The sequence below is a fragment of the Periplaneta americana genome, chromosome 14 (assembly GCF_040183065.1).
Source record: "Periplaneta americana isolate PAMFEO1 chromosome 14, P.americana_PAMFEO1_priV1, whole genome shotgun sequence".
Taxonomy (NCBI): Eukaryota; Metazoa; Arthropoda; class Insecta; order Blattodea; family Blattidae; genus Periplaneta; species Periplaneta americana.
In genome coordinates this window covers 51,686,036-51,713,877 of record NC_091130.1, presented here as the reverse complement: position 1 = coordinate 51,713,877, position 27,842 = coordinate 51,686,036, and the positions used below count along the sequence as shown (strand labels likewise).

At 38.2% G+C, this 27,842-nt stretch overlaps 1 protein-coding gene and 1 non-coding gene across 7 annotated transcripts in view; one reads left to right on the top strand and one right to left on the bottom strand.

The window, feature by feature from the left end:
• The window catches only part of LOC138713276 (myocardin-related transcription factor A-like), a 646,210-nt gene that overhangs the window by 538,807 nt on the left and 79,561 nt on the right, over positions 1–27,842 (top strand). For all 6 annotated transcript variants that reach the window (XM_069845245.1, XM_069845243.1, XM_069845244.1 and 3 more), the window contains one exon: positions 1,016–1,211. In XM_069845245.1, the coding sequence (XP_069701346.1) occupies positions 1,046–1,211 (166 nt within the window). In that variant the 5' untranslated portion in view covers positions 1,016–1,045. The remainder of the gene's footprint in view (positions 1–1,015; positions 1,212–27,842) is intronic.
• TRNAD-GUC (transfer RNA aspartic acid (anticodon GUC)) lies at positions 8,751–8,823 on the bottom strand. Its single transcript has one exon. It is a non-coding gene; the product is annotated as a tRNA-Asp (tRNA).

The following is a 27,842-nucleotide window of genomic DNA, read 5'->3' as shown; positions in this document are numbered from 1 at the left end:
TCTGTATTGCAAATATTGTAAAAATTAAATAACTACGTTACGAAAAAATGAGTTTGTTTGTTTCTTTATCGCCCAACAGATGAAGCGAATTTTCAAACAGACATTAATAATGTCGCATCTTGGTGTAAAAAGAATTGTCTCTTGCTTAACCCAAATAAATGTAAATACATTAGTTTTTCAAAGAAAAGAAGTGAAGAACTATTATTTTATAAACGGCGTAGAATCAGTATCAGCATTTAAGAATTTAGGCGTAATACTTGACAAAACTTAACTTTTGTCACATATTACTTCAGTTGAAGCGTTGGACCGAATAACGATCTATGTTACAATCTGTTAACTGTGCAGGAGGAACAAAAATGTTATACCGTAGACCGTCGTTCCAACAAAGAAAGTCATGGTTGTAACTCGTGTAGAAGCGCTTCTGGTTAGATATTGAAAAACAATTTTTGTGACAGCTGTGTAAGATTATATAGAGCATTATTCCATTAAAAAGTCGATGTTGAAAAATTGTAACATAGACCGTTTTTCGGCCCAACGCTTCAATTGTTAATTCTGTTTATAAATCATTTGGATTTGTTATAAGAAATTAGGTGCTGCTTGTTTAATCTCTCATTTATAAATGTTAATTATCCTTAGCATTATTTGATTATTATCCTTTATATTAGACTAAATAGTATGCTGTATCATTTTGGTAACCCTTTAAGAGTAGCTATTCTCATGGATTTTCTCTCCAAATATCAATAAACTAGTTTCATAATATACGATTATTGGTTTCTGCAATGCAGTTTTGTTTTATTAGAAACGATAGTCTAAGAAAAAAATAATATTTTGAATGATATGCGTTTCGAAATAGCTATTGTCATGCTTCACCCTGTTTTACATTCTCACAATATCGTGTCCATATAAATGTTAGCTTACTTCCCTCGCATTAATAATAGAGTGACTGAGTTGTCTATGTAAATTAAAAACTGGGCAAGACGTGAAGCATCTGACTGCTTGTTATTTATTGTTTCAGGACTACAACCTGAGCCGGGTGGGGTCGACTATGGCAGAGGGAGGGAGCGGCGGAAGTGGCGCCGCCCCTGACACCGGACACTCGAGCGGCGGCCAGCCCTCCGCCCCTAACAGCACGGGCTTATTGCCCCTTTCGCCGCCAAAGGCGGAGGTGGACGACTCACCACTTCAAAAATCAATGGACAAGAACAAGGAATGTAAGTACCAGTGAGCTTGCACAAAACCAACAGAGTCACTTCTGTTATTGCTTATTTTCTCACGATGGACACAAGTTTCGCCCCCGCTGGCGCTGGCATGTGTCGATTGACTGCGTGTTGCGATGTAGCGGACAGCCGCACCGAAATTCCCGCATTTCGTTTTGCGGGAGTGTAGGCGGACCTGCCGTCAACGCTGTCATTTGTGTAGTCCTCAGATCCATCGTAAATTCCCATGCAGTATGTCACAGACGGGTCAAAACAAACAATGGAACCAAGAGACAAAATATATATAAAAAAACTATTTTCTTTCGGCGACGTCTGACAGAGAGAGAAGAGAAGGTGATCCAAGTCTTCGTCATTCTTTACTTATAACCAGTCTCATATACTCTATTTTTTTTCATGAAATGCAGTTTCATAGAAAGAACTTTGCCGACAGACCTTCTACTGCCCCCTACTAATTGGTTATCATAAATAAATGTCTTCCTTACTGGGACGGAAATCTTGTCTTCTCTTGTTAGTAACCAATCACAACCCTCGTTCAGAAAAATTGACAGGTGCCCGTCAAATCCACTTGGAGGCAGAGTTGCCGCATCTTTTCCGAATTCCAAGAATCCCGTCAGTTTCACTGCATAATTTCGAAGGTCATCAGGATTGTGACAACTGTGCAATGTTGGGACTAGGGGACAGGATGGAATTGTCAGAGGTGTTTGTGTAGGAAGTCATAAATCTGTAAATGGGTGTTCAAAGGAGCCACCGAACTGCACTCCTTGAAATAAAATAAGGTATAACAAATCATTTTCACTATTCTTTACACTTAGTGATATCTAGGGAGCGGATTTTTATGTGCTAAAAAATTTAAATATATTTATGTTTTATGTGCTAAAAAGTACGAAAATATTTGCTAAAAATAAAAAAAAAATATTTCCTTCAAATGTGACAAAAATACCTTACTTAGCTTGGAAAAAAAAATGTTACTAGGTACTCACCAACCACACTTGAATGCTACTAGTTGGCCGAGAATTGCAGTGAACAACAAAGTTCATCTCCAAATTCTCCATCACAAATGCATGCCGATTATTTCTAAGCAACGACTTATACTGTGAAAACGATCTTTACACAACACAGGACGCCAGACGTGCATATTTAAAGAGAGGAATGTCACAAACACAAACACCGTCAATTTCACCTACAGGCACACCCTCCAATACTTGAGCAACTTTACATATTTTTTTATATCCACTGTTTTCCCAAACACATTCTGGAATTTATCCCTTAGTACTTGTACTTCTCAACCTGGTAGCGAGTATAGTTTAATTTTCACGGCACGCACCACCTTGTTTCAGACAACAGGTTTTTGGATGTTTCGAGTTTTTTTTATGGTGTCACACAAAAAGCTTAAATTTGCTAATAGGAAAGCCAAATCGTTTTTAAACAACCATATTTCAGTATATCTTTAAGGATATCGATTGACGAAGCCCGATAACAGGGAATCACAACAAGACGTATTGCCTTACTTGATGGACATGAGCGAGAGGCGAGAGATTTGTTTAAATTAAATAATATTCATACCCGAACTCTTATCTGTTGTGTTTCACAAACAAAGCGTGGAATGAAATCATCTTCAGCAATAAACATTCCTAATTATGTGTTGCAAGATCTCTCCTCCTTGTCCATGTTAATTTATTCTCTAATAATAACACTGATATGCTGCCTAGCAGTTCTCAGAACTTGAGGCGAAACTATTACAAAAATGGATCACGGATACACCACATAGCGCTTGGAAACACGAAGCAACCAAGAATTCTTAAAAAGATAACGTACTTCTGAGTGACATAATTGATTTAGTTTTAAAATGTTTAAAAGTTCTTGTAAAAAATTATTTAAGTAAAAAACTCCAAGATTTATGTGTTTATAATAGATTTCCTGAAAATGTGTATTTACATATTTTTTTGTGAAAATATGTGTTTTTATGTGAAATAAAATTCGGGTTTTAAACTTGAAACTTCATGTTCGGAATTTTTAACTTTGTTAATTGTGTTTTATCACACGCAAAAATAATATTTAATTACATGGGAATTCTCTCCTTATTGATATCAATCGTTAGTTTTCTGAATGTTAAGTGAGTCTGCTATTCTCGCGTGGACGTCTGCTTACGCTGATCTTACGCTGTCCCTTAGCTGAGCACATTCCCACCCATATTGCCCGACCGCGCTGAGGCCCGCTTTGTACAGCTGTCTAGAAGCTAACTTACCTTCGGGTATCTTCACTACAATTCGGAGACAGGCGATATTACATGTTGTTGGACCACGTGGCCTGATATCTGCAGTTATAAATAAAGTGTTCTGCATGTTACTATTCTAGCGTAGTGGTATCGATCCGGGCTGGTATTCATGAGGTCGCGCGTTCGAACATAACATAGTGCTTTTTATGTTTTTTTTTAAGAGAGAGAGAAAATACAATTGCTTCTGTCTCTTTCATGACTGTTTTAGTAATTAACACCAGGTTCATGAATGTATTATGCCATGGCTTTATCATTATTTATTATGGCATTATGACTGCAAATGAAAAGAAAGAAAAATTTATTTTTTTTTGGTTGGTTATTTAACGACGCTGTATCAACTACTAGATTATTTAGCGTCGATGAGATTGGTGATAGCGATATGGTATTTGGCGAGATGAGGCCGAGGATTCGCTATAGATTACCTGGCATTCACCTTACGGTTGGAAACACCTCGGAAAAAACCCAACCAAGTAATCAGCCCAAGCGGGGATCGAACCCGCTCCCGAGCGCAACTTAAGACCGGCAGGTCCACACCTGTGGAGTAACGGTCAGCGCGTCTGGCCGCGAAACCAGGTGGCCCGGGTTCGATTCCCGGTCGGGGCAAGTTACCTGGTTGAGGTTTTTTCCGGGGTTTTCCCTCAACCCAATACGAGCAAAATGCTGGGTAACTTTCGGTGTTGGGACCCCGGACTCATTTCACCGGCATTATCACCTTCATCTCATTCAGACGCTAAATAACCTCAGATGTTGATAAAGCGTCGTAAAATAACCTACTAAAATAAAAAATAAAAAAAAAGACCGGCAGGCAAGCACCTTAACCGAGTGTAGTATTTCTCAGTACCGAAATTCGAAACGAAGTTGGCGAAAGAAAATTCAACCTTCAAACTATAAAATCACCATAATCCAGTAGTAATGTGGGGGGGGGGGATGGTAAGGTGTCACCCTTAGGGCATTAAGTAAGCTGATCCAGACTATAGAAAGATCAGAAGGATGGAGAAGAGGAGGACAACTATGGACTTAATGTGAAAAGAAAAAATCACGGAATGTGGTCACGATGAAGGTGGAGTAAGATGTATCCTAATTCTTTGAGATCAAATAAGAAGAAAGGAAGCAAGAGAAATACTCGTAGAACGGAAACACTGAAAACCCATTGGTAAGTATGACTTGTACTGATGTCATTGTTGAACATGTAATTATGCTGCTTGCCAAATAATAAGCGTTTCCGCTAACATAAATGTTTTGCAGAATCTTCCGAGTAGAAGCCGTTTCTGAAATGGACCGAGGCTTTCTGACTAATGAATACAGATGCAGCAATTGTGTAGCCACAGGCGGCAGATAGTTGAAGATGTATGTGTGTTTATTACCCGCAGGCTGATTATTGAGAACGTGTTCGACACTCGTAGAAAATGTTTGTTAACATCTTTGAGCAATCTTAGTTCTCACATTTCGTCAGCAAGGTCTGCAACCTTCGTTTAGTTAGAAGCGAAAAATAAAATTTGATTATACTGGCTGTATATTTATTGTTTGGCCTCACTCACCACTCTTACGTTAATATTCTCTTTTGAGTTCCTGTCGTTCGGTAGATGTTTACAAACTTAAGATTCAACGAATTTTACGAATTGAGATACATTGACAACGCATCATTTTGGTTAAACTAAACAGTAGAAGTGTAGCTCGAGCTGTAGTGCGTTTGCCTGCTGATCCGGAGCTGCTTTCGAGCATGGGTTCGAATCCAGCTTGAACTGATTACCTGGTTGGTTTCTTCTTTATGGTTTCTCCAATCATGTCAGGTAATTTTAGACGAATTCTCGACCTCATTTTGCAAAAATACTATCTCGCTATCACCGATTCCATCGACGCTAAATAACATAGTAGCTGATACAGTGTCATAAATAACCAACTAAACGTACGGTCACACGTCGCTACTTTTGCAGCGCTGCAGTACAAAAACTGCGCAACTCTCGTACTGCGACGTGTGAACAACGGTGCAACAGAAAAGTAGCGGCTGCCGAACCTGCTGCCCGCTACTTTTTCATGCTGCGCGCAGCTTGGAAGTAACGACGTGTGAACAGGGTTCTCAGGGTTGCAACTGCAGCATTTTTTATATCGGTTTTGTTGAAACTTTTACTGCGGTTGCGACCAGTGTTGCCACCCAAATGTGCCAATGATACTTTTATTATTTGGATATATTTTAATTATACATCTTGATTACACAACTTTTAACACTATATCACTAATATTAGATGTGATGAAAATAAATGATTTGTAACATTTACTAAATGCACAATACAATCTGAGTGTATTTGCTGACGATATAAACAATTTTTTTTTTTTTTATTTTCCGTGGCGTAATTTCAAACAGGAGGGTTGCCAACATTGATTACGTGAATATGCTGTTGGTTATCATTTAAGTATATAGGCATTTTTATTAGCTTCATAGTAAAAATAATGCCAATTTCTGAGTACTTTTTTATATTTTTTATTGGGTTATTTTACGACGCTGTATCAACATCTAGGTTATTTAGCGTCTGAATGAAATGAAGGTGATAATGCCGGTGAAATGAGTCCGGGGTCCAGCACCGAAAGTTACCCAGCATTTGCTCGTATTGGGTTGAGGGAAAACCCCGGAAAAAACCCCAACCAGGTAACTTGCCCCGACCGGGATTCGAACCCGGGCCACCTGGTTTCGCGGCCAGACGCGCTGACCGTTACTCCACAGGTGTGGACTCTAGAGTACTAGTTAGGGCAGAAAAGCAAGTAATAGATAAGTAAGCTATCGCATGAATTTCATAATAATGCAAACATAACCACAAAATGTATATTCAAAAGTCAACACGGAGCTGAAAACCTGCAGCTAGACTGCGGCTGCAAAAGTATCGCCTTATGTGTGAACAGACTCGCAATCTCCAGTTGCAACTTTTGCAGCGCTCGGGTTGCGCAACACGAAAAGTAGCGTGCAGTGCATGGCTTACGTGTGAACACGACACGCAACGTTTGCAGCTGCAGTACAAAAGTTGCCCAGCAAAAGTAGCGACGTGTGACCGTACCTTAAAAAGTTAAGCAGCAGGAACAATTTTATTCCCGATGTGAGATAAGTGTGTAAAGTGATTTTGCGAATAATTTACATCGACGACTCTTAGCTGTTTAGTAAACTTTCACATGATCTTGTTCATGATACATATTCATTCATAGTATTCTACCCAAGGCAGGTCCTTCACTGCAAACCCAGCATTTTCCAATCTTGCCTATTTTCCGCCTTTCTCTTAGTCTCCGCATAAAATCCATATTTCTTAATGTTACCTATCATTTGATATCTTCTTCTGCCCCAAATTTTTCTCGCGTTCATAATTTCTTCTAGTGCATCCTTCAATAGGCAATTTTTTCTCAGCTATTGACCCAGCCAATTTCTTTTTCTCTTCCTGCTCAGTTTAAGCATTATTCTTTCTTCAACCACTCTTTCTAGCATAGTTTCATTTCTTATTTTGCCTGTCCATTTCACACACTCCATTCTTCTCCATACCCGAATTTGAAATGCTTCTAGCCGTTCCTCTTCATTTCCTGGTTATGTCGATGTTTCTGCCCCATACAATGCAACTCCAGATCAAGCACTTCACTAGTCTGTTCCTTAGTTCTTTTTCCTGACGTTCCCTAAAGATGCTTCTTTTTTCTATTAAAAGGTTCCCTTGCCATTACTAAGTGTTAATAAAACAAAGTCTCCGACCTGCTGTTCCAAGTAACACCACAAACCATCCGCGTCTCTGCCTCAAGAGCTGGCCCTGTTCATATACACGGCAAGATCGCGATGGAATTTGTGGTGGACAAAGGAATCGTTGCAGAAGGTTTTTTTGGTGTTCTCCCGTTTCTCTCCGTCATTCCACAAACACTCTACACATTCCTTTCATTTCATCTGTCATCTGTAATACTTAAAAATATAGGCTGGGGCGAAGTCTTGGGGATAGTGCTGGTTTGTGATGCTGATATAGGAAGGGCTTGAAGTTTTTCAAGTATCCGTCTGGGAATTGGACCTACCTTTGTCAGGGCTGAGACAGGATGACCCACTAGTCAGGATCAGATTCACGATTGCCACCTAGGCTACCTGTCAGACTTGGACAATGATCTCATATACGAAGTAAGTAAATGAATGGATGTTTTGTCTTTTATTTTTATGAACATCTTGCGAAGTTTCGCTACTCGCGTTCTGGGATTGTGTTCGTGGGTGTGTTCGAAGCTCGCTTACACTGATTACCTGTTAGGGTTTTTCTCAGGCTTTCCCCTTTGTGCAAATTCATCTCCCAAAATACCATTTCTCTAAAACCAAATCCATGTACACTAAAAACCGCACAGTCGCTACAGCTTCGCTAAATAACCAATTATAAAATACAGTGTGATCCATTTGGGTATGGATAATATTAATTTATTATTATAAAGCTATTATGATAGTATGAAAAATTTCTTGCCGGTTATATTATGATTAAAAGATGGGAGTTTCCATATATATGACAATCAACAATGCATAATCTGAAAGGACAAAAGAAAATCGTAGATGATTAAAATGGCTAACTACAAATCAACAGCGGGCACAATGTGTTCTTTGGTATGCTAAATTTGAGAGTGTTAAAAGAGTTCAAAGGGAATTTCGACATGAGTATGGCGTGCGTAATGTACCTAAATACGATTCCATAATGGTGTGGTATCGAACATTTGTAGAAACAGGTTCTGTGTTAAAAAAAAAAGCATGCAGGAGGTCGCAGCTATCTCTTGGTTTGGCCCTAAAATTCTCCAGATCTAACCCCTCCTGCCTTCTTTGTGTGGGGATTTGTTAAAGACATTGTCTGTTCACAGAAACCCAGGAACGTTGATGATCTGAGAGTAAAAATTACTCAAGCTTTTCAACAAATCACCCCTCTTATGTTAGAACGGACATGGGCTGAATTTCATCACCGTTATGAATTGTGCAGGGTGCGCAATGGGGATCATGTTGAGCTCTGAGGAATCTCCCATCTTTCAGTGTTGTATGCATAAAGTTTTAACAAATAAAGTTCAATAGTAAATGTTTTACGGTGTTTTTATTTTATCCATACCCAAACGGATGATCCTGTAAATAAAAGATTTTAGCGATTTCTAAAGTACTATGGAATATGGAAAACCCACACGTCTAAGAATAAATTAGAAATAGGTACATTACGTAATTATGCAAATCTAGCTTTCAGGTGAGGCTATCTGTGAAGCAGACTTGAATAATTTCAAGGGAAAAATTGTTCCGGGGCCGGGTATCGATCCCGGGACCTTTGGCTGGACACACCAACGCTCTACCAACTGAGCTACCCAGGAACTTCAGGAACCTGGGTAGCTCAGTTGGTAGAGCGTTGATACGTTCAGCCAAGGATCCCGGGATCAATACCCGGCCTTGGAACAATTTTTTCCTTGAAATTATTCTACATTACGTAATGTTTCCAGTACTAAAAATGACATCATCAGAATACTTACTATTCTTGCAAGATATTTTAACGTCAATTTCGGTAGATTTAATTTTATCAGAACATTTCTCGTTTTACAAATTAAATGTAGGTCTAGTTGTATAGATATCAAAATTTATATTGCTGCAATTACATCAGTAACAGTCCTTAATATCATGACGTGGAATTTGTTACAGACTGAAGAACTGTTAAAATTTTAATTCCTAATTTATTTATATATGACTCTCCTATTACTTCGTCTATTAAGTGCTGCTTTGAGGCTGGCCACGCGTTGACAGGGTCTTCTGTATTACACGTGATGGATATACGAATACAGCGGCCTGAAATGTGATTAAAATAACAGATGGACATGTGGCACGTTAATTCCTTTGTGTTATTCTTCTTCATGCAAAGACATAGGCTTGTTAATTCGGGATGTTATGAGTCATATGTTTTGTGACGATAGAAATGAGTGGCCTCTTGGCTAATTCGTCGGTTTCTTTTGGCAGAGATGCAGCTTAAAATTGTAATCGATTTGCAGTCTTGACTTCTAGAAAAAAAATGCAGAGAGTGTTGTTAACACTTGACGATCGGCACCAGACCGGCAACTTGTTCGAGAGGTCGATTACCTCGATTCCGAGGGACTCGTTTCTGAAACCGTTACGTGTACCACCAAGAGTTACTTGTGAAATTTTTGACGTAGTCTTTGCATCTAACACATTTACGACACATTCTTACGTCGATGATAGGCATCACTTCTCGAAACGTCGCGTCGGTGGTGCACCGACTGCAGTTTCCAGTGATTTTCCATCGGGTGAATGTCCCAGTGATAGTTTGATGTATGCTGGAACTGCCACGCTGTTCATAATCTATTCTCCCCTATAGAACATATACATGGTATTAATGAAATACTTACAGCCAACTTCAACAGACTGGAGCATTAATTTATTTCTGTTGAAGTCAAATTGAAATGAAAGCTTTACTGACTAACTTATAGGACATTTCAAAATTAATTTGTCTGTTGTTAAAAACAGCAGTTTGTACATTTGTAATAAATTGTATTTAAGATATATTTACTGTATATATATAATATATCATTTAGTTAAGGTTACTACCTGGAAAATAGGAAAGTAATATACAGTGTCCCAAATTGATGTATACACTCTTTGAAATACTATTCCACAGCAAAGAAATGAGATAGAAATACAATTTTTGCGGTTCATGATTCAGAAGGCAATGAAAAGCATGGAAACATATTCAACTGTTTATAATCAACATGGCGGTGCAATTATCGTTCGATCAACGTAAGTGGATACTGAGAAATTATTGGAAAGTGGATAATGTTGTTGAGGTTCAACGACATTGGAGGGTTGAATTTGGAACAAAACCATCAACAAGGTTAACTGTCACAAGAACCCGAGACAAGTTTGAAGTCGACGGAACGGTGCAAGATGTGTTGAAAGGGCGGTGCGGAAGAAAGAGAAGTTCCACCGATAACGAGAGTGTTAATGCAGTCATGCAGCCTTTTGTACAATCCCCAAATAAACTAATGAGAAAATGTTCTCGTGAGATTGGTATCAGTAATTCCAGTGTTCATCGAATTTTGCTCAAAAATGGAAGCCTTACATTCCGAGACTTGTCCACGCACTAAATGAGGACGTCCCAGAGGTGGATAGGACCCTAGATCAGATATGTAACAGATAACTCCTAGCTACGTTAAAATCGGCAGCACTTTGAAGAGAACAACCGCCAGGATCGCCACCCGTCCGCCGTAAACGAACACGAGATGGCAGCACAGTCGCTAATGTAATTCAAATGGGTATTATGACGTGACTCCTTATGTAACAACTAGATGGCAGCGTAGTAAACCCGACAAAAGTTGTTAACCTCAAAGCCTATAACCCCCACATATCTGTTACATATATGATCTAGGATAGGACGAAGAGGAAGTGCTGCGGAGTTCTCGCCTCGATTTCCGGATTTAACCCCTCCAGACTTCTATCTGTGAGGAGCTCTAAAGGTCACAGTGTACGCCACAAAACCACAAACACTGGAGGTACTGAGAGTTCAGATTGAACATGTCTGTAATGATATTCCATTAGCAACAATCCAGTCGGTCTGTCGCTCTGTTGTACGTCGTTTTTGGGAGTGTACTGTGGCGAAAGGGAGCCATTTTGAACATGTACGGGCTTAAGGAATACAAAACCACAAAAATTGTATTTCTGCCTCATCTCATGGGTAAGAAATAGTGTTTCAAAATGTGTATGCATCAGTTTGGGATACTCTGTAGAACCACCATTAACGGATGCTGTACAGAATGAAAATAATTTGATAACAAAAATACGTATACATGTCACATTGTCAAACTTTAGACACATATTTGCAAAGCGTTTGAGAAGAAGCCTGAGTTATAATTGGATTATTTCGAATAGTTTCAAAATCTGAATAAAACAAAATGAGTAAACTTCAAAATTTAATAGTGCATATAATAATCGGTAGCGCTACAGCCTTCAAGGTCCCAGACCTATTAGCCGGCTGCTGATCTCACGTCCACATGCCGAAGCAGAGGTGGACGATCATCCACCTATCATGTGGGCCTATCATGTGGTTAGCACGATGATCCCCACAGCCGTCATAGCTGACTTTCGAAACCGGATTTTGCTACCTATCTTAGCTGCGTTTAACAATCTTTCAACTAAATTTTAATTTAAAATGTTACTCTATTAGAGGCATTAGTCTTAACAAGGTTTAAACCTATATTGCAATAATCGTTGATGTAAATTACTAACTTAAAATGTTGTTTCATAGGTACCGCCCTTAATGCAGTGTTTAAGCCCATATTACGATAATCTTTGTTATAAAATTTTAACTGAAAATTTCACTGTTTCACAGGCACTATTCTTAATTAAATATTTAAGCCTATAATACAACAATCTTTGATGTAAAATTTTAACTAAAAATATTACTGTTTCATAGGTACCGCTCTTAATGCAATGTTTAAGCCCATATTACGATAATCTTTGTTGTCAAATTTTAACGTAAAACATCGGTACAACTGTAACACAGGTACTGCCGTGAATGAAATGTTTAAATCTATATTACAATAATCTTTGCTATAAAATTTAACTTCATAAACATTGCTAAACTGAAGTATACTGTACTTGTTTAGGAGTAAGGAATCTGTTGTAGAGTGACCCTGTAGTGCGCGTCACTTGTGTTTGTGAGCAGGGTGTCTATTGAAGGACACGTGACGTAATGTGTATCCCATGCACACTTATACTCATTTCCCCAGCCCAGGTTGATAGCATTTAAGTGTGCTTAAATGCGACAGGTTCATGTCAGTAGATTTACTAGTATGTAAAAGAACTCCTGCGGGACAAAATTCCGATACACTGGCGACGCTGATATAACCTCGGCAGTTGCGAACGTCGTTAAATAAACCATAATTTTTTATACTCATTTCAATGTTGCGGGATCAAGAAAACGGTCTTTAGTTATAGGAAACGTAATTTCTCTTAATTTATTAATGCATATTTATTGGTATATTTTGCACTGTTAAGGGCATATTTGCATGCATATGAGTAGTTATTTATTTTCAATGTTGCGGGATCAAGAAAACAGTCTTTAATTATAGGAAACGTAATTTCTCTTAATTTATTAATGCATATTTATTGGTATATTTTGCACTTTTAAGGGCATATTTGCATGCATATGAGTAGTTATTTAGATTATGAACTTCCGGGCCCTAGTCGTGAGTCTCTTGGCAGACCCCATTATGCGCCCCCCGTCCTTAGCTATTGGACCTTTGATACATGTGATCTCGAACCTCCTCTGTTTTGATGAGGAGGCAGTCATTGTCCTGCAGCTCCTTGATTCTCACGTCTGTCTTCAGGTGAATCACACTCACGCATGATATCCGCTGCTCGGCGGAAGGAAGAGAGGGCGTAGCGTGCAGGTGGCTCACGTACTACACTGCATTGGTTCCCAATTAGATGTATCCCAGGCGACTGTTGGGGTTCTTCACTCGTGACTTTATATTCGTAAGGTCCGATTTCGAGAACCGAGACCGACCAACCGCCTTGACATACAAAATTATGAGAGTATTTCCAAGAAAATAATTTAAAACGGTTTTATATCTTCTTCCTTCCAAGAAATGTCTCCACGTTTTCTTAACTAAAATTTGCTGTTCAATTTTATTTTATTCATTCATTCATAGTGTTCTGCTCAAGAGCAGGTTTCTCCAATTTTTCCTATTTTCTGTCTTCTTTGTCTCCTCATATCCATTCATTCATTCATTCATTCATTCATTCGTTCGTTCGTTCATTCATAATGTTTTGCCCAAGGGCAGATCTTTCACTGCAAACCCAGCTTTCTGCAGTCCTATTTTCTGCCTTCCTCTTTGTCTCCGCATATGAGCCATATATCTTAATGTCGACTATCAACTGATATCTTCTTCTACCACGAACTCTTCTCCCGTTCACCATTCCTTCCAGTGCATCCTTGAAGGCAGTTTCTTCTCAACCAGTGACCCAGCCAATTCCTTTTTCTCTTTCTGATCAGTTTCAGCATCATTCTTTCTTCATCCACTCTTTCCAACACAGCTCGTTTCTTATCTGTCTGCCCATTTCACACGCTCCATCCTTCTCCATATCCGCATTTCAAATGCTTTTATTCGCTTCTCTTCACTTCGTCGTAACTCAGTATATGATCCATGTTTTATTATTAGCAGTAATATGTTTCCCTTTCGGTTTCAGTTAAAATATAAGAATAATATGCCTATTATCTGGTTATTTTATTTAAATAATTAATTTATAGGGGCCTATACTATAATATGCATATTTAAGAAATCGAAATACCAATCAAATAGCCTATAGAGAAATAAAAAAAAATTGGCAACTCTAAATGGGGTGGGGCCTTGACTATAGATTAAAGTATGATATATCTACAGAAATAAATAAAAGTAATGAAGAAAAGTACGGTGTGTCTATTGAGATATGATAATGAACTCGAAAGAAGAATACTTTTCGCTGAGATTTTTTAAATTGTGTGCATACAAGTTACTGTTCTCATATCGCATATATATATATATATATATATATATATATATATATATATATATATTAAACTTCACAGTTTTTGTAAGTTATTAATCTGCAGTGAAATGAATGGAATGACATGTTCTTCCAGAGTAGTGCCAGTCTGGACTATTTCGATGCACGCTTTCGCTTAGGTATACTCTGGATAAGAAATTAGAAGTCAAGTGCGGTGATTTAGGGGTCCGCACACGTTATGCATATACCTAATTCTTGAACTGTTCCTCCATCCGCCACATTGCGCTTCCTTCTGAGGTCCCCAGGAGACCTCTTTTCCGTTCCACAAGGCTTCTAAAAAATCTTGCATTACAAATTACTAAAATCGTAGAATTAAGTTAAACGATTATAAAATTTTTATTACAAAACAATTGACGGCAACATGCCGTCACTAACTTCACTAAAACACTTTTTTATTATTGTTACTTTTACTGAGAAACATCTATATATTATTTTAATGTTTATCGACACATAATTTTCGCCAACGTTAGCAACAAAATACGAACAAATTTTTATTTTTTCCGTATCTGAAATGTATTAGCTTTCTGTAAGCTTCAGTAATTACTACATAGTTCTTACAATTGTCACTTCTATCATGCCGGTAACATATTACGTGCTCGTTCGACCACTTTTGTATCTTCTCCAGTAACGGGAATTATTGCGTGGGATTATCTGTTAAACATGTCAAGCTTTGTGAGTAATGCGTCACGTAGCTGTGACGACTAGCAGTGCACCAAGAGACATTCCAGAGTTGAAATTTAAATAAATACATCAGAGGGACACATACAGGGTGTAGACAAATTAGATGAACAAATTTGATTACCTAATACAAGGCAAGGCAAGTAGGCTAACTTCTAACATTAACATTATTCGTTATGTTTTAACTACCGGTATAAACTTAAGTTCGAAAAGATCACCCTTACTGCTGCCTTGATGGCTCACGATTAGAGTGTGGGACTGCCATATAAGTGTTCCCGGATTTATTTAGTATCTTTACACAAGGGACGGTCCCGTTCCATCCAGTCCTGTAAAGTCGTAAGTCATAAACGATGCAGTCTTGCTTTAAATATGCAATCCTCTACACATTGCACTATACTCCACGCTTGCGTTTTCTTTGGGCCACATGCGTTGTGTCCGAGGCATCGATGGAGACAGAACTGGTGTCGAAGTCTGCTGTAGCTGCCGACTCCATTAGACAAATACCAAGGATATCTGAGCGGTTTACTTAGTTCATGCTGCGTAGGTATGCAGTAAACGCTTCCAGGCTAGTGGATTCCAATTTCAGCAATGTTTATGAATTTTAGTGAAGAATGGGGAGAACGGAGAAAAATTATCCGGTGCGGATTCCAGTTCCGATGCCGGATTGAATCCTTCTCAGTTTAAGTTCTACCTCTCTGTTCCCCTTTGGTTGCCTACCCTCAGGTACTGTGTCATAGGGTATGTGACAGTGGCACAATGTCCAACATTATGTACAGAAGTGCACCCATTACGAGTGACTAAGTGGCCGGGGTCCGACGGAACAAGGCGCCGTCTTGAATCACAAAGTGATTACTTACGGTTATCATATTACTATGATGTACCAAAGTACATGTCATGTTTCCGTGCAGGAATTCTGCAGAGTACCTCGAAGTATTTTATGTTCGTGGCAGACGGGCTAGAGAAAGGAGACCAGCTACTGCTGCACGATTTCCACCAATTCTGTGGAATCAATACATTGCACTTCTACAAGATTTGTCTAGAACTAACAATCTGTTGGAAGGATGGCACAACAGGATGCAAGTAGTTATAGGGCGTCATCATCCCAGCTTGTAGGCCTATATCTTCCTCACCGAATTGAAGGGGCCAGTAGAAAAAGGGACCTATCCCTCATTTTTTCTGAAATAGAGTTACTTGCATAAGGTGAAAGTTCAACTATTATTCTATTAATTCAGCATGTTACTTAAGTGTAGGATAGGCCTATTCTGAAGTATAAAGTCGTTTAACAATGGAAACTTTAATCTTATTGGTTAGCTCCTTTGCCAACTGGCCAATAGGAAAGAATGTTTTATATCATTATGGTAAATCAAGATGGCTGACTCTATTGAGCATATTGAGGTTATAATTGATGAAAATACAGAGTCTGTGATAAAAACACCGAAGAAAAGTAAAAAAGTCTTGACACATGAAAACAGAACATTAGAAAGAAGGCAAAGAATTGTGGAAAAGAATATATATATATATATATATATATATATATATATATAAATGGAAAGTGTAAGCAACCAAATTGCGATTAGAAGTGAACTGTTGCAAAACATAAATGGTGTGAAAAGGAAGACTCAGTACATTGATACACCAGAACAGTGGGCAGAACTTAAAGGCTAGAAAACAAAACCCATTTTGTGTTGTAGAAATGCAGTCTAAAGACTTCGTAAATTTAGCTCCTCTTACGAGTAAGCTGTGTAAGAGAAATAGATCACAATCTCGTGTTTGTATTGATTTCAGATTTCAAGAGGGACATAAAGTTGATGTAAAATATAGCTACTTATAGTGATGTGGATGTGTACGAAACTGTTAGTTTTCAGAAGAAAAAAGAAACCTACAAAATTACAAACAACTCTGACAACTAAGTACCCTCAAGGCAGACCTAGTAAGACCGCAAAATATCAGGATCTGAACCCGGGACCGCTCCTTCACGGTCAGGCATGCTAAGCGTTACTCCACAGCGGTGGATTGCATGTGAAATGGACAGACAAAATAAGAAATGTAACTGTTCAAGAAAGAGTGGGCGAAGAAAGAATAATGCTGAAACTGATTAGGAAGAGAAAAAGAAGTTGGATTAACCAATTGCTAAGAAGAAACTGTCATGGACTGGGAAGAATGGTGAATTCGGAGTGGAAGAAGATATTGGATGATAGACAACAATGGACCGTATGCGGAGACTAAAAGGAAGGTGAAGAAAAGGGGAAATTGGATGCTGGGTTTGCAGTGAACGACCTTCCCTTGTGAGAAACTGAATTAATGAATATTACCATATAGGTATAAAGGTGCTCGGGATTTTTGTCCCTGAGTGTATTGTGCAAATTGATAGAGTTTATGTTTCATTTTTCGGAACTGCATACAGATTTCATTTTCAGTGCAGTTTATTACGACCTGAAGGGTTGGGCCGTTGTGCCTGGCTATTGGAGACAACCGGGTTACCTACTTACACCCTTAATGTAACGAAATTCCTTTCGGATGTGCTCTAACGTTTCAGCCGTCCGGCTGATAGGCAAGCAGTATAAGTCCGGGTCAGCTTACTTAATACCGTAAGGGTGAAACCTAATCATTTTCCCCCTATTACTACATATGCTAGTGGATTATAGTGATTTTCTAGCTCTCAGGTTGAATTTTCTTTTACTAACTTCGTTTCGAATTTAGAGTACTGACAAATACTACAACTGGCTGTTATTTTCTAACTGTTATGTTGGCATCAATAACTTCAATTTGCATTGAAGTAAACTGATCAAAATACAAGTACCTAGGTTTGGGAATTAATAATTAATTAGTAATACGGTATTAATATTAATATCTATACACATTGCAGTTCTTTTGCGTTGTGATTCCAATTCAACTCTATATTCAGATAAGTGTAATTAAATAAGAAATAGCTTATAGACCTACTTTGTATGAAACATGCACGTAAATATGAGCCGTTGAGTGCAGAAGTGGTGTAAGTCAAAAATGGGTAATGAGGGTTAAAGTAAACATTCCGTAAAATACAGCGCAAAGTAGCAATTAATATTCAATTTATTTAAACTATTGGTAGTCAGTGGATAGCACGAAGGACATATTAATTGCTACTTTGCGCTGTATTTTACAGAATTTTTACTTCAAACCTCATTACACAGTTTCGACTTACACCACTTCTTCTGCTCTGAACGGCTCATATATTTGACATTTTAATGAAATTCTTTTGTGTTTAGATTTTTGTTAAAATGTCCAAGAGAGGAAATAGCATGGTAGCGACTTCTCCAAGAAAGAAAGCGCTTGTATTTTAAGTAAGCTATACATTTTAAAGTGGTGTTCTGTTTTCGGAATTCGTACTAATCATTTTACTTACTTACTGGCGTTTAAGGAACCCGGAGGTTCATTGCCGCCCTCACATAAGCCCACCATCGGTCCCTATCCTGTGCAAGATTAATCCATTCTCCATCATCATATCCCACCTCCCTCAAATCCATTTTAATATTATCTTCCCATCTACATCTCGGCCTCCCTAAAGGTCTTTTTCCCTCCGGCCTCCCAACTAACACTCTATATGTATTTCTGGATTCGCCCATACGTGCTACATGCCCTGCCCATCTCAAACGTTTGGATTTAATGTCCCTAATTATGTCAGGTGAAGAATACAATGCGTGCAGTTGTGTGTTGTATAACTTTCTCCATTCTCCTGTAACTTCATCCCTCTTAGCCCCAAATATTTTCCTAAGCACCTTATTCTCAAACACCCTTAACCTATGTTCCTCTCTCAAAGTGAGAGTCCAAGTTTCACAACCATAAAGAACAACCGGTAATAATTATAACTGTTTCATAAATTCTGACTTTCAGATTTTTTGACAACAGACTGGATGATAAAAGCTTCTCAACGGAATAATAACAGGCATTTCCCATATTTATTCTGTGTTTTATTTCCTCCCGAGTATCATTTATATTTGTTACTGTTGCTCCAAGATATTTGAACTTCTCCACCTCTTCGAAAGATAAATTTCCAATTTTTATATTTCCATTTCGTACAGTATTGTCGTCACGAGACATAATCATATACTTTGTCTTTTCAGGATTTACTTCCAAACCCATCTCTTTACTTGCTTTCAGTAAAATCCCCGTGTTTTCCCTGATTATTTTACGCGATCAAACTACAGTTTTAGGTTAGGTCTCGTGAATCGTATACTGTTTAGTTAAAGCAGTGAATTTCATGTTGCCAGACAAAATAAATTTTAATATTAGATCATACTGATACTAATTACCAACATAATATTCGAGAAGTCGAGGAGGAAAATGTACTACGTATTTCATAATTTATTGAACCATTTAGAAAACACCTCGCAACATGAAGATGTGGTAAATAAGACATTGTTATTGGTAATTACTATATTATTATTATTATTATTATTATTATTATTATTATTATTATTATTATTATTATTATAGTACGTAGCATTGTGGTTTTTCCCCCTTTGGTGATAACTGGTATTAGTTGGCAACACTGAAGAGACGGCCAAATTTGACTTTTCGAAACTACACTTACGTGATCCTGACTATAGTCAGTGTGTTACCCCCGGATGAACTGATCCCTGCTCCCGGCGAGCCTGCTCCCAGGCCAAGAACTCGTGGTTGCTGACCCACACAAGCTCGCGCAGGATCGCGCACAGCTGCACCGCGTCCGACTCTCCGAACCAGTTGCTGCCACAGGCCGCCCACAGGATGCTAAACCAGCAGCCGTTGAGCGTTACGTCGCCTGCACGCGACACGTGCCCCGCCCCCTCGGGTCCATCCTCACCTCAAAACCACTATTGCATTGCTTTACCAGCAGTGTTTCTCAAGCGCCGGGCCGCAAGATATTCTCCTGGAATTTGTCATTTTATTTTTGTAAGCTTTTTCCACGAATACATACTAAGGTTGGATAAAAAGTAATGGCAACAGTTCGATATTTCTGATATGGCTTTATTCACAGGGGTACAACATTTACGTACCTTCTATATAGTCGCCCCTCTTATTTATTACCTTTTGCCAAATGTTTGGAAGGCGTCGTACACCATCAGCGCGTCCATCTTTGTTGATGTTCTGTATTGACCGCCCTAAGGCACGGATAAGTTCATCTCTGGTATTGTACCGGGTCCCTCGCAGTGGTTCTTTCACTTTGGTGAAAAGATCGTAATCGCATGCATGGATTATATCGGGTGAGTACGGTGGATGTTCCAGTAGTCCGCGTTTTCCGTCTGCCTTGGAGGTACAGCGTGGTGCAATATTATCCCATCAATGTCATACGCCACAATGAACATCACCTTCACAGCACTTTGTGTAGGGCTTATTTTCTTCGGACGAGAAGAACCTGGATGCTTCCATTCACTTGATTGACGTTTGGTTGGTTCGTATGAGCGAGGCCAGGTTTCATCCATAGCTTCGATTCGTCCAAGAAAGTCGTCATCTTTCCTTTGGTACCGGTCCAAAAAGGATTGTGCGACTGAATAGCGATGCCATTGTTAAACCTCGGTAACCCAGAATGTTTTGCAGAATGTGGAGCACAGTTTTGTGACATACTCAGACTTCCGCTGCTAACTCACGCGCAGTCCATCGGCGATCAGCATCCAACAGGGAAGCAAGGACTTGAACTGTGTTGTCCTCCACGCGGGGTCGGAGGTTGTCCTGAACGGCATCCCTGTCTTCCCGGAATGCTTTAATCCATCGTGCCACTGTGCGATATGGCAACGCTGCATCGGCATATGCTTCATGCAGTCCCTGAAAACATTCTTGTGCACCACGACCTCGTGTCACTTCAATATTGATCTAGGAACGTTGCTCTAGTTTTGTAAACGTGGTATTAGGGCGCTCGCACTATCCCAATGAAAGTCAACGTTCTGCACACTGCAGTAGATTGACAGAGTACTGTCGCCGCTGGCTGCACTAACTCATCTAACAGTCCTTGTTCATGTCCACACAGCTGGCAACTCTCGAACGCACCATCGTCACGTGACAGCAGTGTTGCCATTACTTTTTATCCAACCTGTATGTATTTTATAGTGGAAATATTCTTAGGAGAATAATTTTCGTTACTGTGTCGAAAAGCGCAGATCTAGATAATCTCTAACTGTAAATTGTAAAATTTAATTGAATAAATTCTGTGTACCAAATGTCAGTGACAAATCCACTTATTTTTTAATGATCGGGAATTTTTCAACATTCGGGAAAGAGAATACCGCTGTTTATGACTGGTCATAAAAATTTCCTACAAACGGATTACAACAATGGGCGGCGAATCCTCTGTTCTCAAAACTGAACGAAATAACATGTATTGCAGATGTCAGTGACATATTAGCTGGAAAGTACGTATAAACAAAAATTGTTCACGTAAATTTAAGATTTCGATACTGAATAGTCAAAGTGAGTACTGTATCTTCGCAAGTTCGCAATGCACTATGTAAGTGCTCGTTTAAAAACCCGAGTATCCTAATTGAAATGGTATAGCCTATACGGGTAAATTTGTTGGGATCGGGCTCTCGCATGATAGAAAAAGAATTTATCGAGCCGCGATTTCTCACTTATAGTCACTCGCATTCCTCGTTACTATTTCGTTACAGATATTGCGACCGGTGTCACCAGGTTGACGCACGTCATATTAACTGTATTATTAAAATAGCAGCTAAGAAAACAGTATGGATTTTCGGATCTGTTAGTGTGATTTAGGATTTTAATGATTGTAAAACAAATCGAGTTTGAAATCTGCGGTGGCTGCCATTCATTTTATATTTAAAGCATTGTCTCAGTATACTAAATATTCTAGAAAATACAATATTATTTTTTGAATACGCCGAAATGTACAAGTAAATATGGGTGCGCGGGTTATTCGAAATGAAGTTCCCCCCGTGCAACTTCTAAGGTGGTAGCGCGTGCCATTATCTTTTCGCGCCGGTATTTCAACTGTTAACATTGTTAAATGGCGTTTGGATTAGCAATACATGTGTCAGAATCAAGTTGAAGTATTATAAGTATATAGTTTGTGCAGCTTATATTTTCAATTCTGAAAATGAGTACCACTAAATGTAGGGAATTGCGATTCTTTACCTGCAGCGAAAAACTTGACATCATCAAAGATGCGGAGGAACATGGAAATCGTACTACAGCCCGTAAATTTGATGCAAGTGGAAGTTGCATCAGAGACCAGGGTTGCCAGATTTACTAGTCGTGGATTTGCTACTAGTATGTACCTAGCTTGAAATTGCCTTTAAAATCGTAACAATCACCGCATACCTATATCTGAATAAAATGCAGTCAAGTATACGGCATATACAGAGTGAGTCATAAGTATGTTTAGAAAATGCGTGAGCGTGCTCCTAAATAAAAAATAAGAACAATTCCTTATATGAAAATTTGACGGAAAATGCTTATTTATTGGAAAAAATAGTAATAGTGACTTTTGTTTTCATAAGCATCTGATAATATTATTGTGTTGTTTTTGTTTTGATTTTGCACCAGTTTGTTTACAAAGAACACAGCGACAAGACAGTAGTACATTGTTTTTGTTTTGATTGGACGCGGTGGTCCATTGGCTTGGCCACCCAGATCACCCGACCTTGCCTCATTAGATTTTTACCTTTGGGGTCACTTCAAGGCTGTCGTCTATGCAACACCTATGAATGAACGTGTTGAAAATGCATCCCAATTGATCCGTGATGACAACATGGTGTTTGATCGAACTCGCCAGTCGTGTGTACAGTACCTACGTCGTGCATGTTTAAACAATAGAGAAGGACACATCGAGCACTTTTTGTAAACGTTAAATGACAAGTTTCCAAACCTGTACTTGTAACACAACAAAAAAAAAGAATAAAAACAAAGTATGACCATTTCTCCAATAAATAAGCATTTTCCGTCGAATTTTCATATAAGGAATTGTCCTAATTTTTGATCCAGGAGCACGCTCAAACGTTTTCCAAACATATGACCCACCCTGCATAACTTACGCGTTTGAACTGTATATTCTCTTGTACAGAGTGCTATAGACCTATTTGTTTACATCGGTACGTATCTTTGGTGAGGAGTAGTGAGAGTAGGCATTAGTAGTACTACAGCGCTGTGATGAATAGAATAAAACAATAGGCCCACCGAAGCTTTCATAATAATTTTCGCACCATTTGCATTTACAATTCAAACGCGTAAGATATGCCTAGCGGTACGTATTCTTTTAATTTCGGGGTCATCTGCTGGTACGGAAACTTGAGAACATAACAATACTAAGCTTATTTTTACTAATAGACTTTGTATTTTGAGATACAGACATAAACATATTAGGCTATCATATGCAAGTATTAATTTATTTAATTTTTGCATGTTTTTCTTATGTGTGTCGCAGTAGTTGAATAATGAAATCAGTTTTATGAGTTCTCAGATTTGTGCGCAAAATTTTCATAATTCTTCTTTATAACATTGCCATCATCTGGAGCTACCTCCAATCAACCGAAAGTAAGAAATAACCTAGCATGTATTTAATAATAATAATAATAATAATAATAATAATAATAATAATAATAATAATAATAATGGAGGAAGTTACACAATGCAGAACTGCACATATTGTTTTCTTCACCTGACATAATTAGGAACATTAAATCCAGACGTTGAGATGGGCAGGGCATATAGCACATATGGGCGAATCCGGAAATGCATATAGAGTGTTAGTTGGGAGACCAGAGGGAAAAAGACCTTTGGGGAAGCCGAGACGTAGATGGGAGGATAATACTAAAATGGATTTGAAGGAGGTGGGATATGATGATGGAGACTGGATTGATCTTGCACAGGATAGGGACCGATGGCGGGCTTATGTGAGGGCGGCAATGAACCTGCGGGTTCTTTAAAAGTCATTTGTAAGTAATAATAATAATAATAGTAAAATGGGACATACATACGTACCTTACGTTTGTCATTTGTTGTAATCAGCATGTCGCGTTCTTCCATCACTAAGTAGACTAAGCTTGGTCTAGTACTCGTAAATTTAGATTTTTTTTTTCAAGGTCATTGAAAGAAGTATTGCGGATCAGATTGTAGGCCTATATGACGATGATAATTTTGGCGGTTATTTTCAGAAATATCCTAAGCATTTATCCAGTAAGAAAATGATTTCTTGGAGTCGGAGTATTTTCCTCGTAAACTACATTGTGCATGCCTTTTAGAAGATACTTAGAAATCAAAGTTGACACTAACATGTAATTTGTATAACATAGAGGGAAGGACTTCTCAGCACATGTCGTCGAATCTTCGGCAAACAATTCTTAAGCGAGCCACCTCTTTGTAAGTCCCGATGTGATGTAAGATCAAAGACAGGATTTCCACTGGCAGATCCGAGATATGGATGCTTCCCTCTCTGTGATATTGGTCTTTTCATCCGTTATTGTCTGGCGTGGCAATAACAACGCCTCAGACGCATTTTTCGTGTCATCGGCGTTGTCGTCGCAGATTTCCGACAGCTTCCGTTTCCTATTTCGTCTCGGCAGGAGACTCATGGCTCTGACATTCGTCACTTTCAGATCTCTGGAACAGATATTGCAACACGATTGGTGATAGGCGTTTTTATACACCACGCGCACTCATCCTCTCACAAATTCACGTTGTTTCATCTCCATGGAAATGCATTACTTTGTTGGTCTCTGTTAAACATTTTTGTAATGACCGCTAATTCTTTATCTCTATAGTTACACGCTGATTCATAACTGAGTTTAAGTTGGACGACCTTGTGGAATGATTAGCTGAGTTAGGGCTATATAATAAGCAAAAGGAGGAGAGAAGATATTGTTATTGTTATTTTATTATTGTTATTATTATTATTATTATTATTATCATCATCATCATCATCATCATTATTATTTGATCCAGATCAAATGTCTCAAAATATTAAATTACTTTTAGCCTGGCTCTTGTCGCTATATGAGCATTTTACTAAATATCAAATTCAAATGACAATCATACCAAAATGGAAGAGGCCGCAAGTTTATCCCTCTCTCTAGCTGACGTTATAAATGTTGGCTATTACCTGGCAGAAGAATTTTTTTCGAATAGTACATGGTTCTCTGTAGAGAAAATATTTTTCTGACCAGTAGCTCAGTTATGGTGGAATAATTACTGTCATGCCTTCGTAATGCCAATGTCCTTAGTCTATTCGGGTTTATTATATCCCTTTAAAAGTTCCGAAAGCTTTCCTTGAATGCAGGTATTTTTGCCAGACAAGTTACTCTATTATAAAATGGAATAAAAATAAGTGTTATGCCCCAGGGCATATTTTGCAGAACAAATGCCAGTTGAATATAATAAGGCCAGTAAATATAAAACTAGATATGGATTTTTTTCAAAGAAACTGTATATTGTGGTACAGCAAAAGAAAGCCCCAAGTGGTAACGAAAACATGTGTTGTTACTTCATCTCGCTATTTCATCCCTCTCAGAAGGTGTAACAAAAAAAAAAAATCCAGTGCGGCACTATCCTCTGCAAAATTCCGGGTATGCCACTACGTTAACGACATTGTATGTAGCAACCTAACTTAGGTTAATATGATTTTGGGATTTTATAACGTTTTATTGTTTAGGACTTCACAAGTATTTAGAGGAAAGAAGAAAAGTTTGTGACATTGGAACCTGTTATTTCATATATTTTGAATGGCAGTGCACAACCAATGCACTTCTATGGAATCAGGAAATTGACTTTTGTGATTAACAGCTTTTCTCTTCAGTAAATAAATAAAATAGCTACAATATAAACTCTCAAAAACGGGCAGTTACGTTCTTATGTGCTCCAATTACTGCTAACGATATTTTAAACTTTAAATATCGGTTTGGCCTTTTAAGTCATATCAAATTCTTATATTATTTCCATGGAAACATGGAAAGTGTCCATCTCTGTGAAGTAATTGTCAACATGTCTGACCATGAAACGAGCGGGTGCAAATTCTGGTTGGGACAAGTTACCTAGTTGAGGTTTTTCCTGGTCCCCCCCCCCCAAGATTTATTTTAGGTCGCATAACTGCATGGTCTTTTTGCGACCACAATATTCATATGCAGAACAATGCAAGACAAGCAGTGATGATTACAAACAAGGTACACAATACATTACAATGTATCTAGAGGTAAAAAATAATAATAATAATTAACAAAAAATTAATAAACAGAGTGTGTGAACAGTATAAATTTTGCAATCAAATCATATTATACAAGGAAATTTCTTTGAAGAATTGAACTACTTGTAGAAGTTCATCTGTATTGTTGAGTGCTGTAGATATATCATTTGGTATGTTGTACTTTTCCTTGAGGTGTGGTATTTTCGGCATTCTATGGTGACGTGTTTAACGGTGCGTAAGCAATGACAGGTTTCACAGGTTGGGGGTTCATTTCTTGATATGAGGTAGGAATGAGTTAATTTTGTATGTCCAATTCTTAATCTTGATAATAAAACCTGGTCTTTTCTATTAAGCTTGTGGATTGGTATATTGAGAGAGCATGTTGACTTGACTTCGAAAAGTTTTCTGGAGGGATTGAGAGTCCAAAGTGTAATCCATGATTCTTTACATTTACTGTCTATGGGGGAAATGAAATCTCGATGTGGTAAGAAGGTATAGTTGGAGTTGGTAGAATCTTTGGTGCTTTATTTGGCTTCTCTATCAGCTGCATCGTTGCCTGCAATGCCACAAAGAGAGGGTATCCAGATGAAAATAACTTCTTTTCCTTTTGCTATAAGTTTATGGTATAAGATCTGAATGTCTTGTGTTAATTTATCAGTTGTCCATACATTACTCAGCGCCTTTAATGAGCTTAAAGAATCTGAAAATATGATGGAATTTTTATGGTCTTCATTTAGAATATACTGTAGTGATTCTCTAATTGCATATAATTCGCATGAAAAAATTGAAAAGGATTCTGGTAACTTAACAGATATTATTTAATTTTCAGATATCACTGCACATCCACTTCCATCACTTGATTTAGAACCATCAGTATAAATTGCGATGTGATTAGTGTATGAATTTCTGATCTCATTATATAAACATCTGTATTCAATTTGGCTGGTTTCACTTTTAGTACGTTGGGTTAAATCTAAATTTATATGGGGTTTCGATAACGTCCATGGTGGAATACTGTGGAATCCAATAGTTTTTCTTGTAGGAAAAACAATGTTAAATTCTCTACAATACTTCCTGGGTTTTCTCTCGATCCGTTACGAATAAATGCTGGGTAACTTTCGGCGCTGGACCCTGGACTCATGTTGCTGGCATTATCACCTTCATTTTACACAGACACTAGATAACCATCGCCGCTGATGAGTCGTAAAATAAGCCAATTAAAAGTAACATGAAACGTAATATAAAAGTGTTTCCACATGAAGAATTTAGAAACTTATTATGATCAAGCCTAACAATGCTAGTCTTAAGAGATAAAAACAATTACTAAATGTGACAGTAAAAAGCGTAAAGAGAACTTACATATTCAGAAAATTTGATTTTTAGTGGCTTTATCTGCAGTGTATCTATGCGATTTGCAAGAAATCAGACTGGTTTCCGCAGTGAATTTTAAAGATTCATGTCTACTGCATCATTTGTGTATAAATTATGATATGTGGTTTATAAAAAATTCATCTTCGCGATGCATGGCTTTACGAGGGCTGCACTTAGGCACTTGCCCCATTGTGCGCCATATACAGGGTGGAAGTGAAATAACCTTGCATGTTTCCAGAGTGAATTGTTTATGTTGTATGTAATAAAAAAGTGTAATACCATGTTGGTGGAAAATCCATAGTTTTCTCAGAACAAAAATGTTCCCTCCCCCCGAATGTTTTAACACCCTCTTATTCGGTAACTATTGAGAGCAGGATCATGATTTTTGTCCATATCGATAGAAATCTATAGAAGATTCCACGTCAAGAAAAAAGCAATATGGGGCTACTTCATCAAATGAGCCGTTCAAAGCAAAAGTGGTGTAAGTCAAAATGGGTAATGAGGGTTACAGTAAACATTCTGTAAAATACAGTGCAAAGTAGTAATTAATATTCAATTTATTTAAACTATTAGTAGTCGGTGGATAGCACG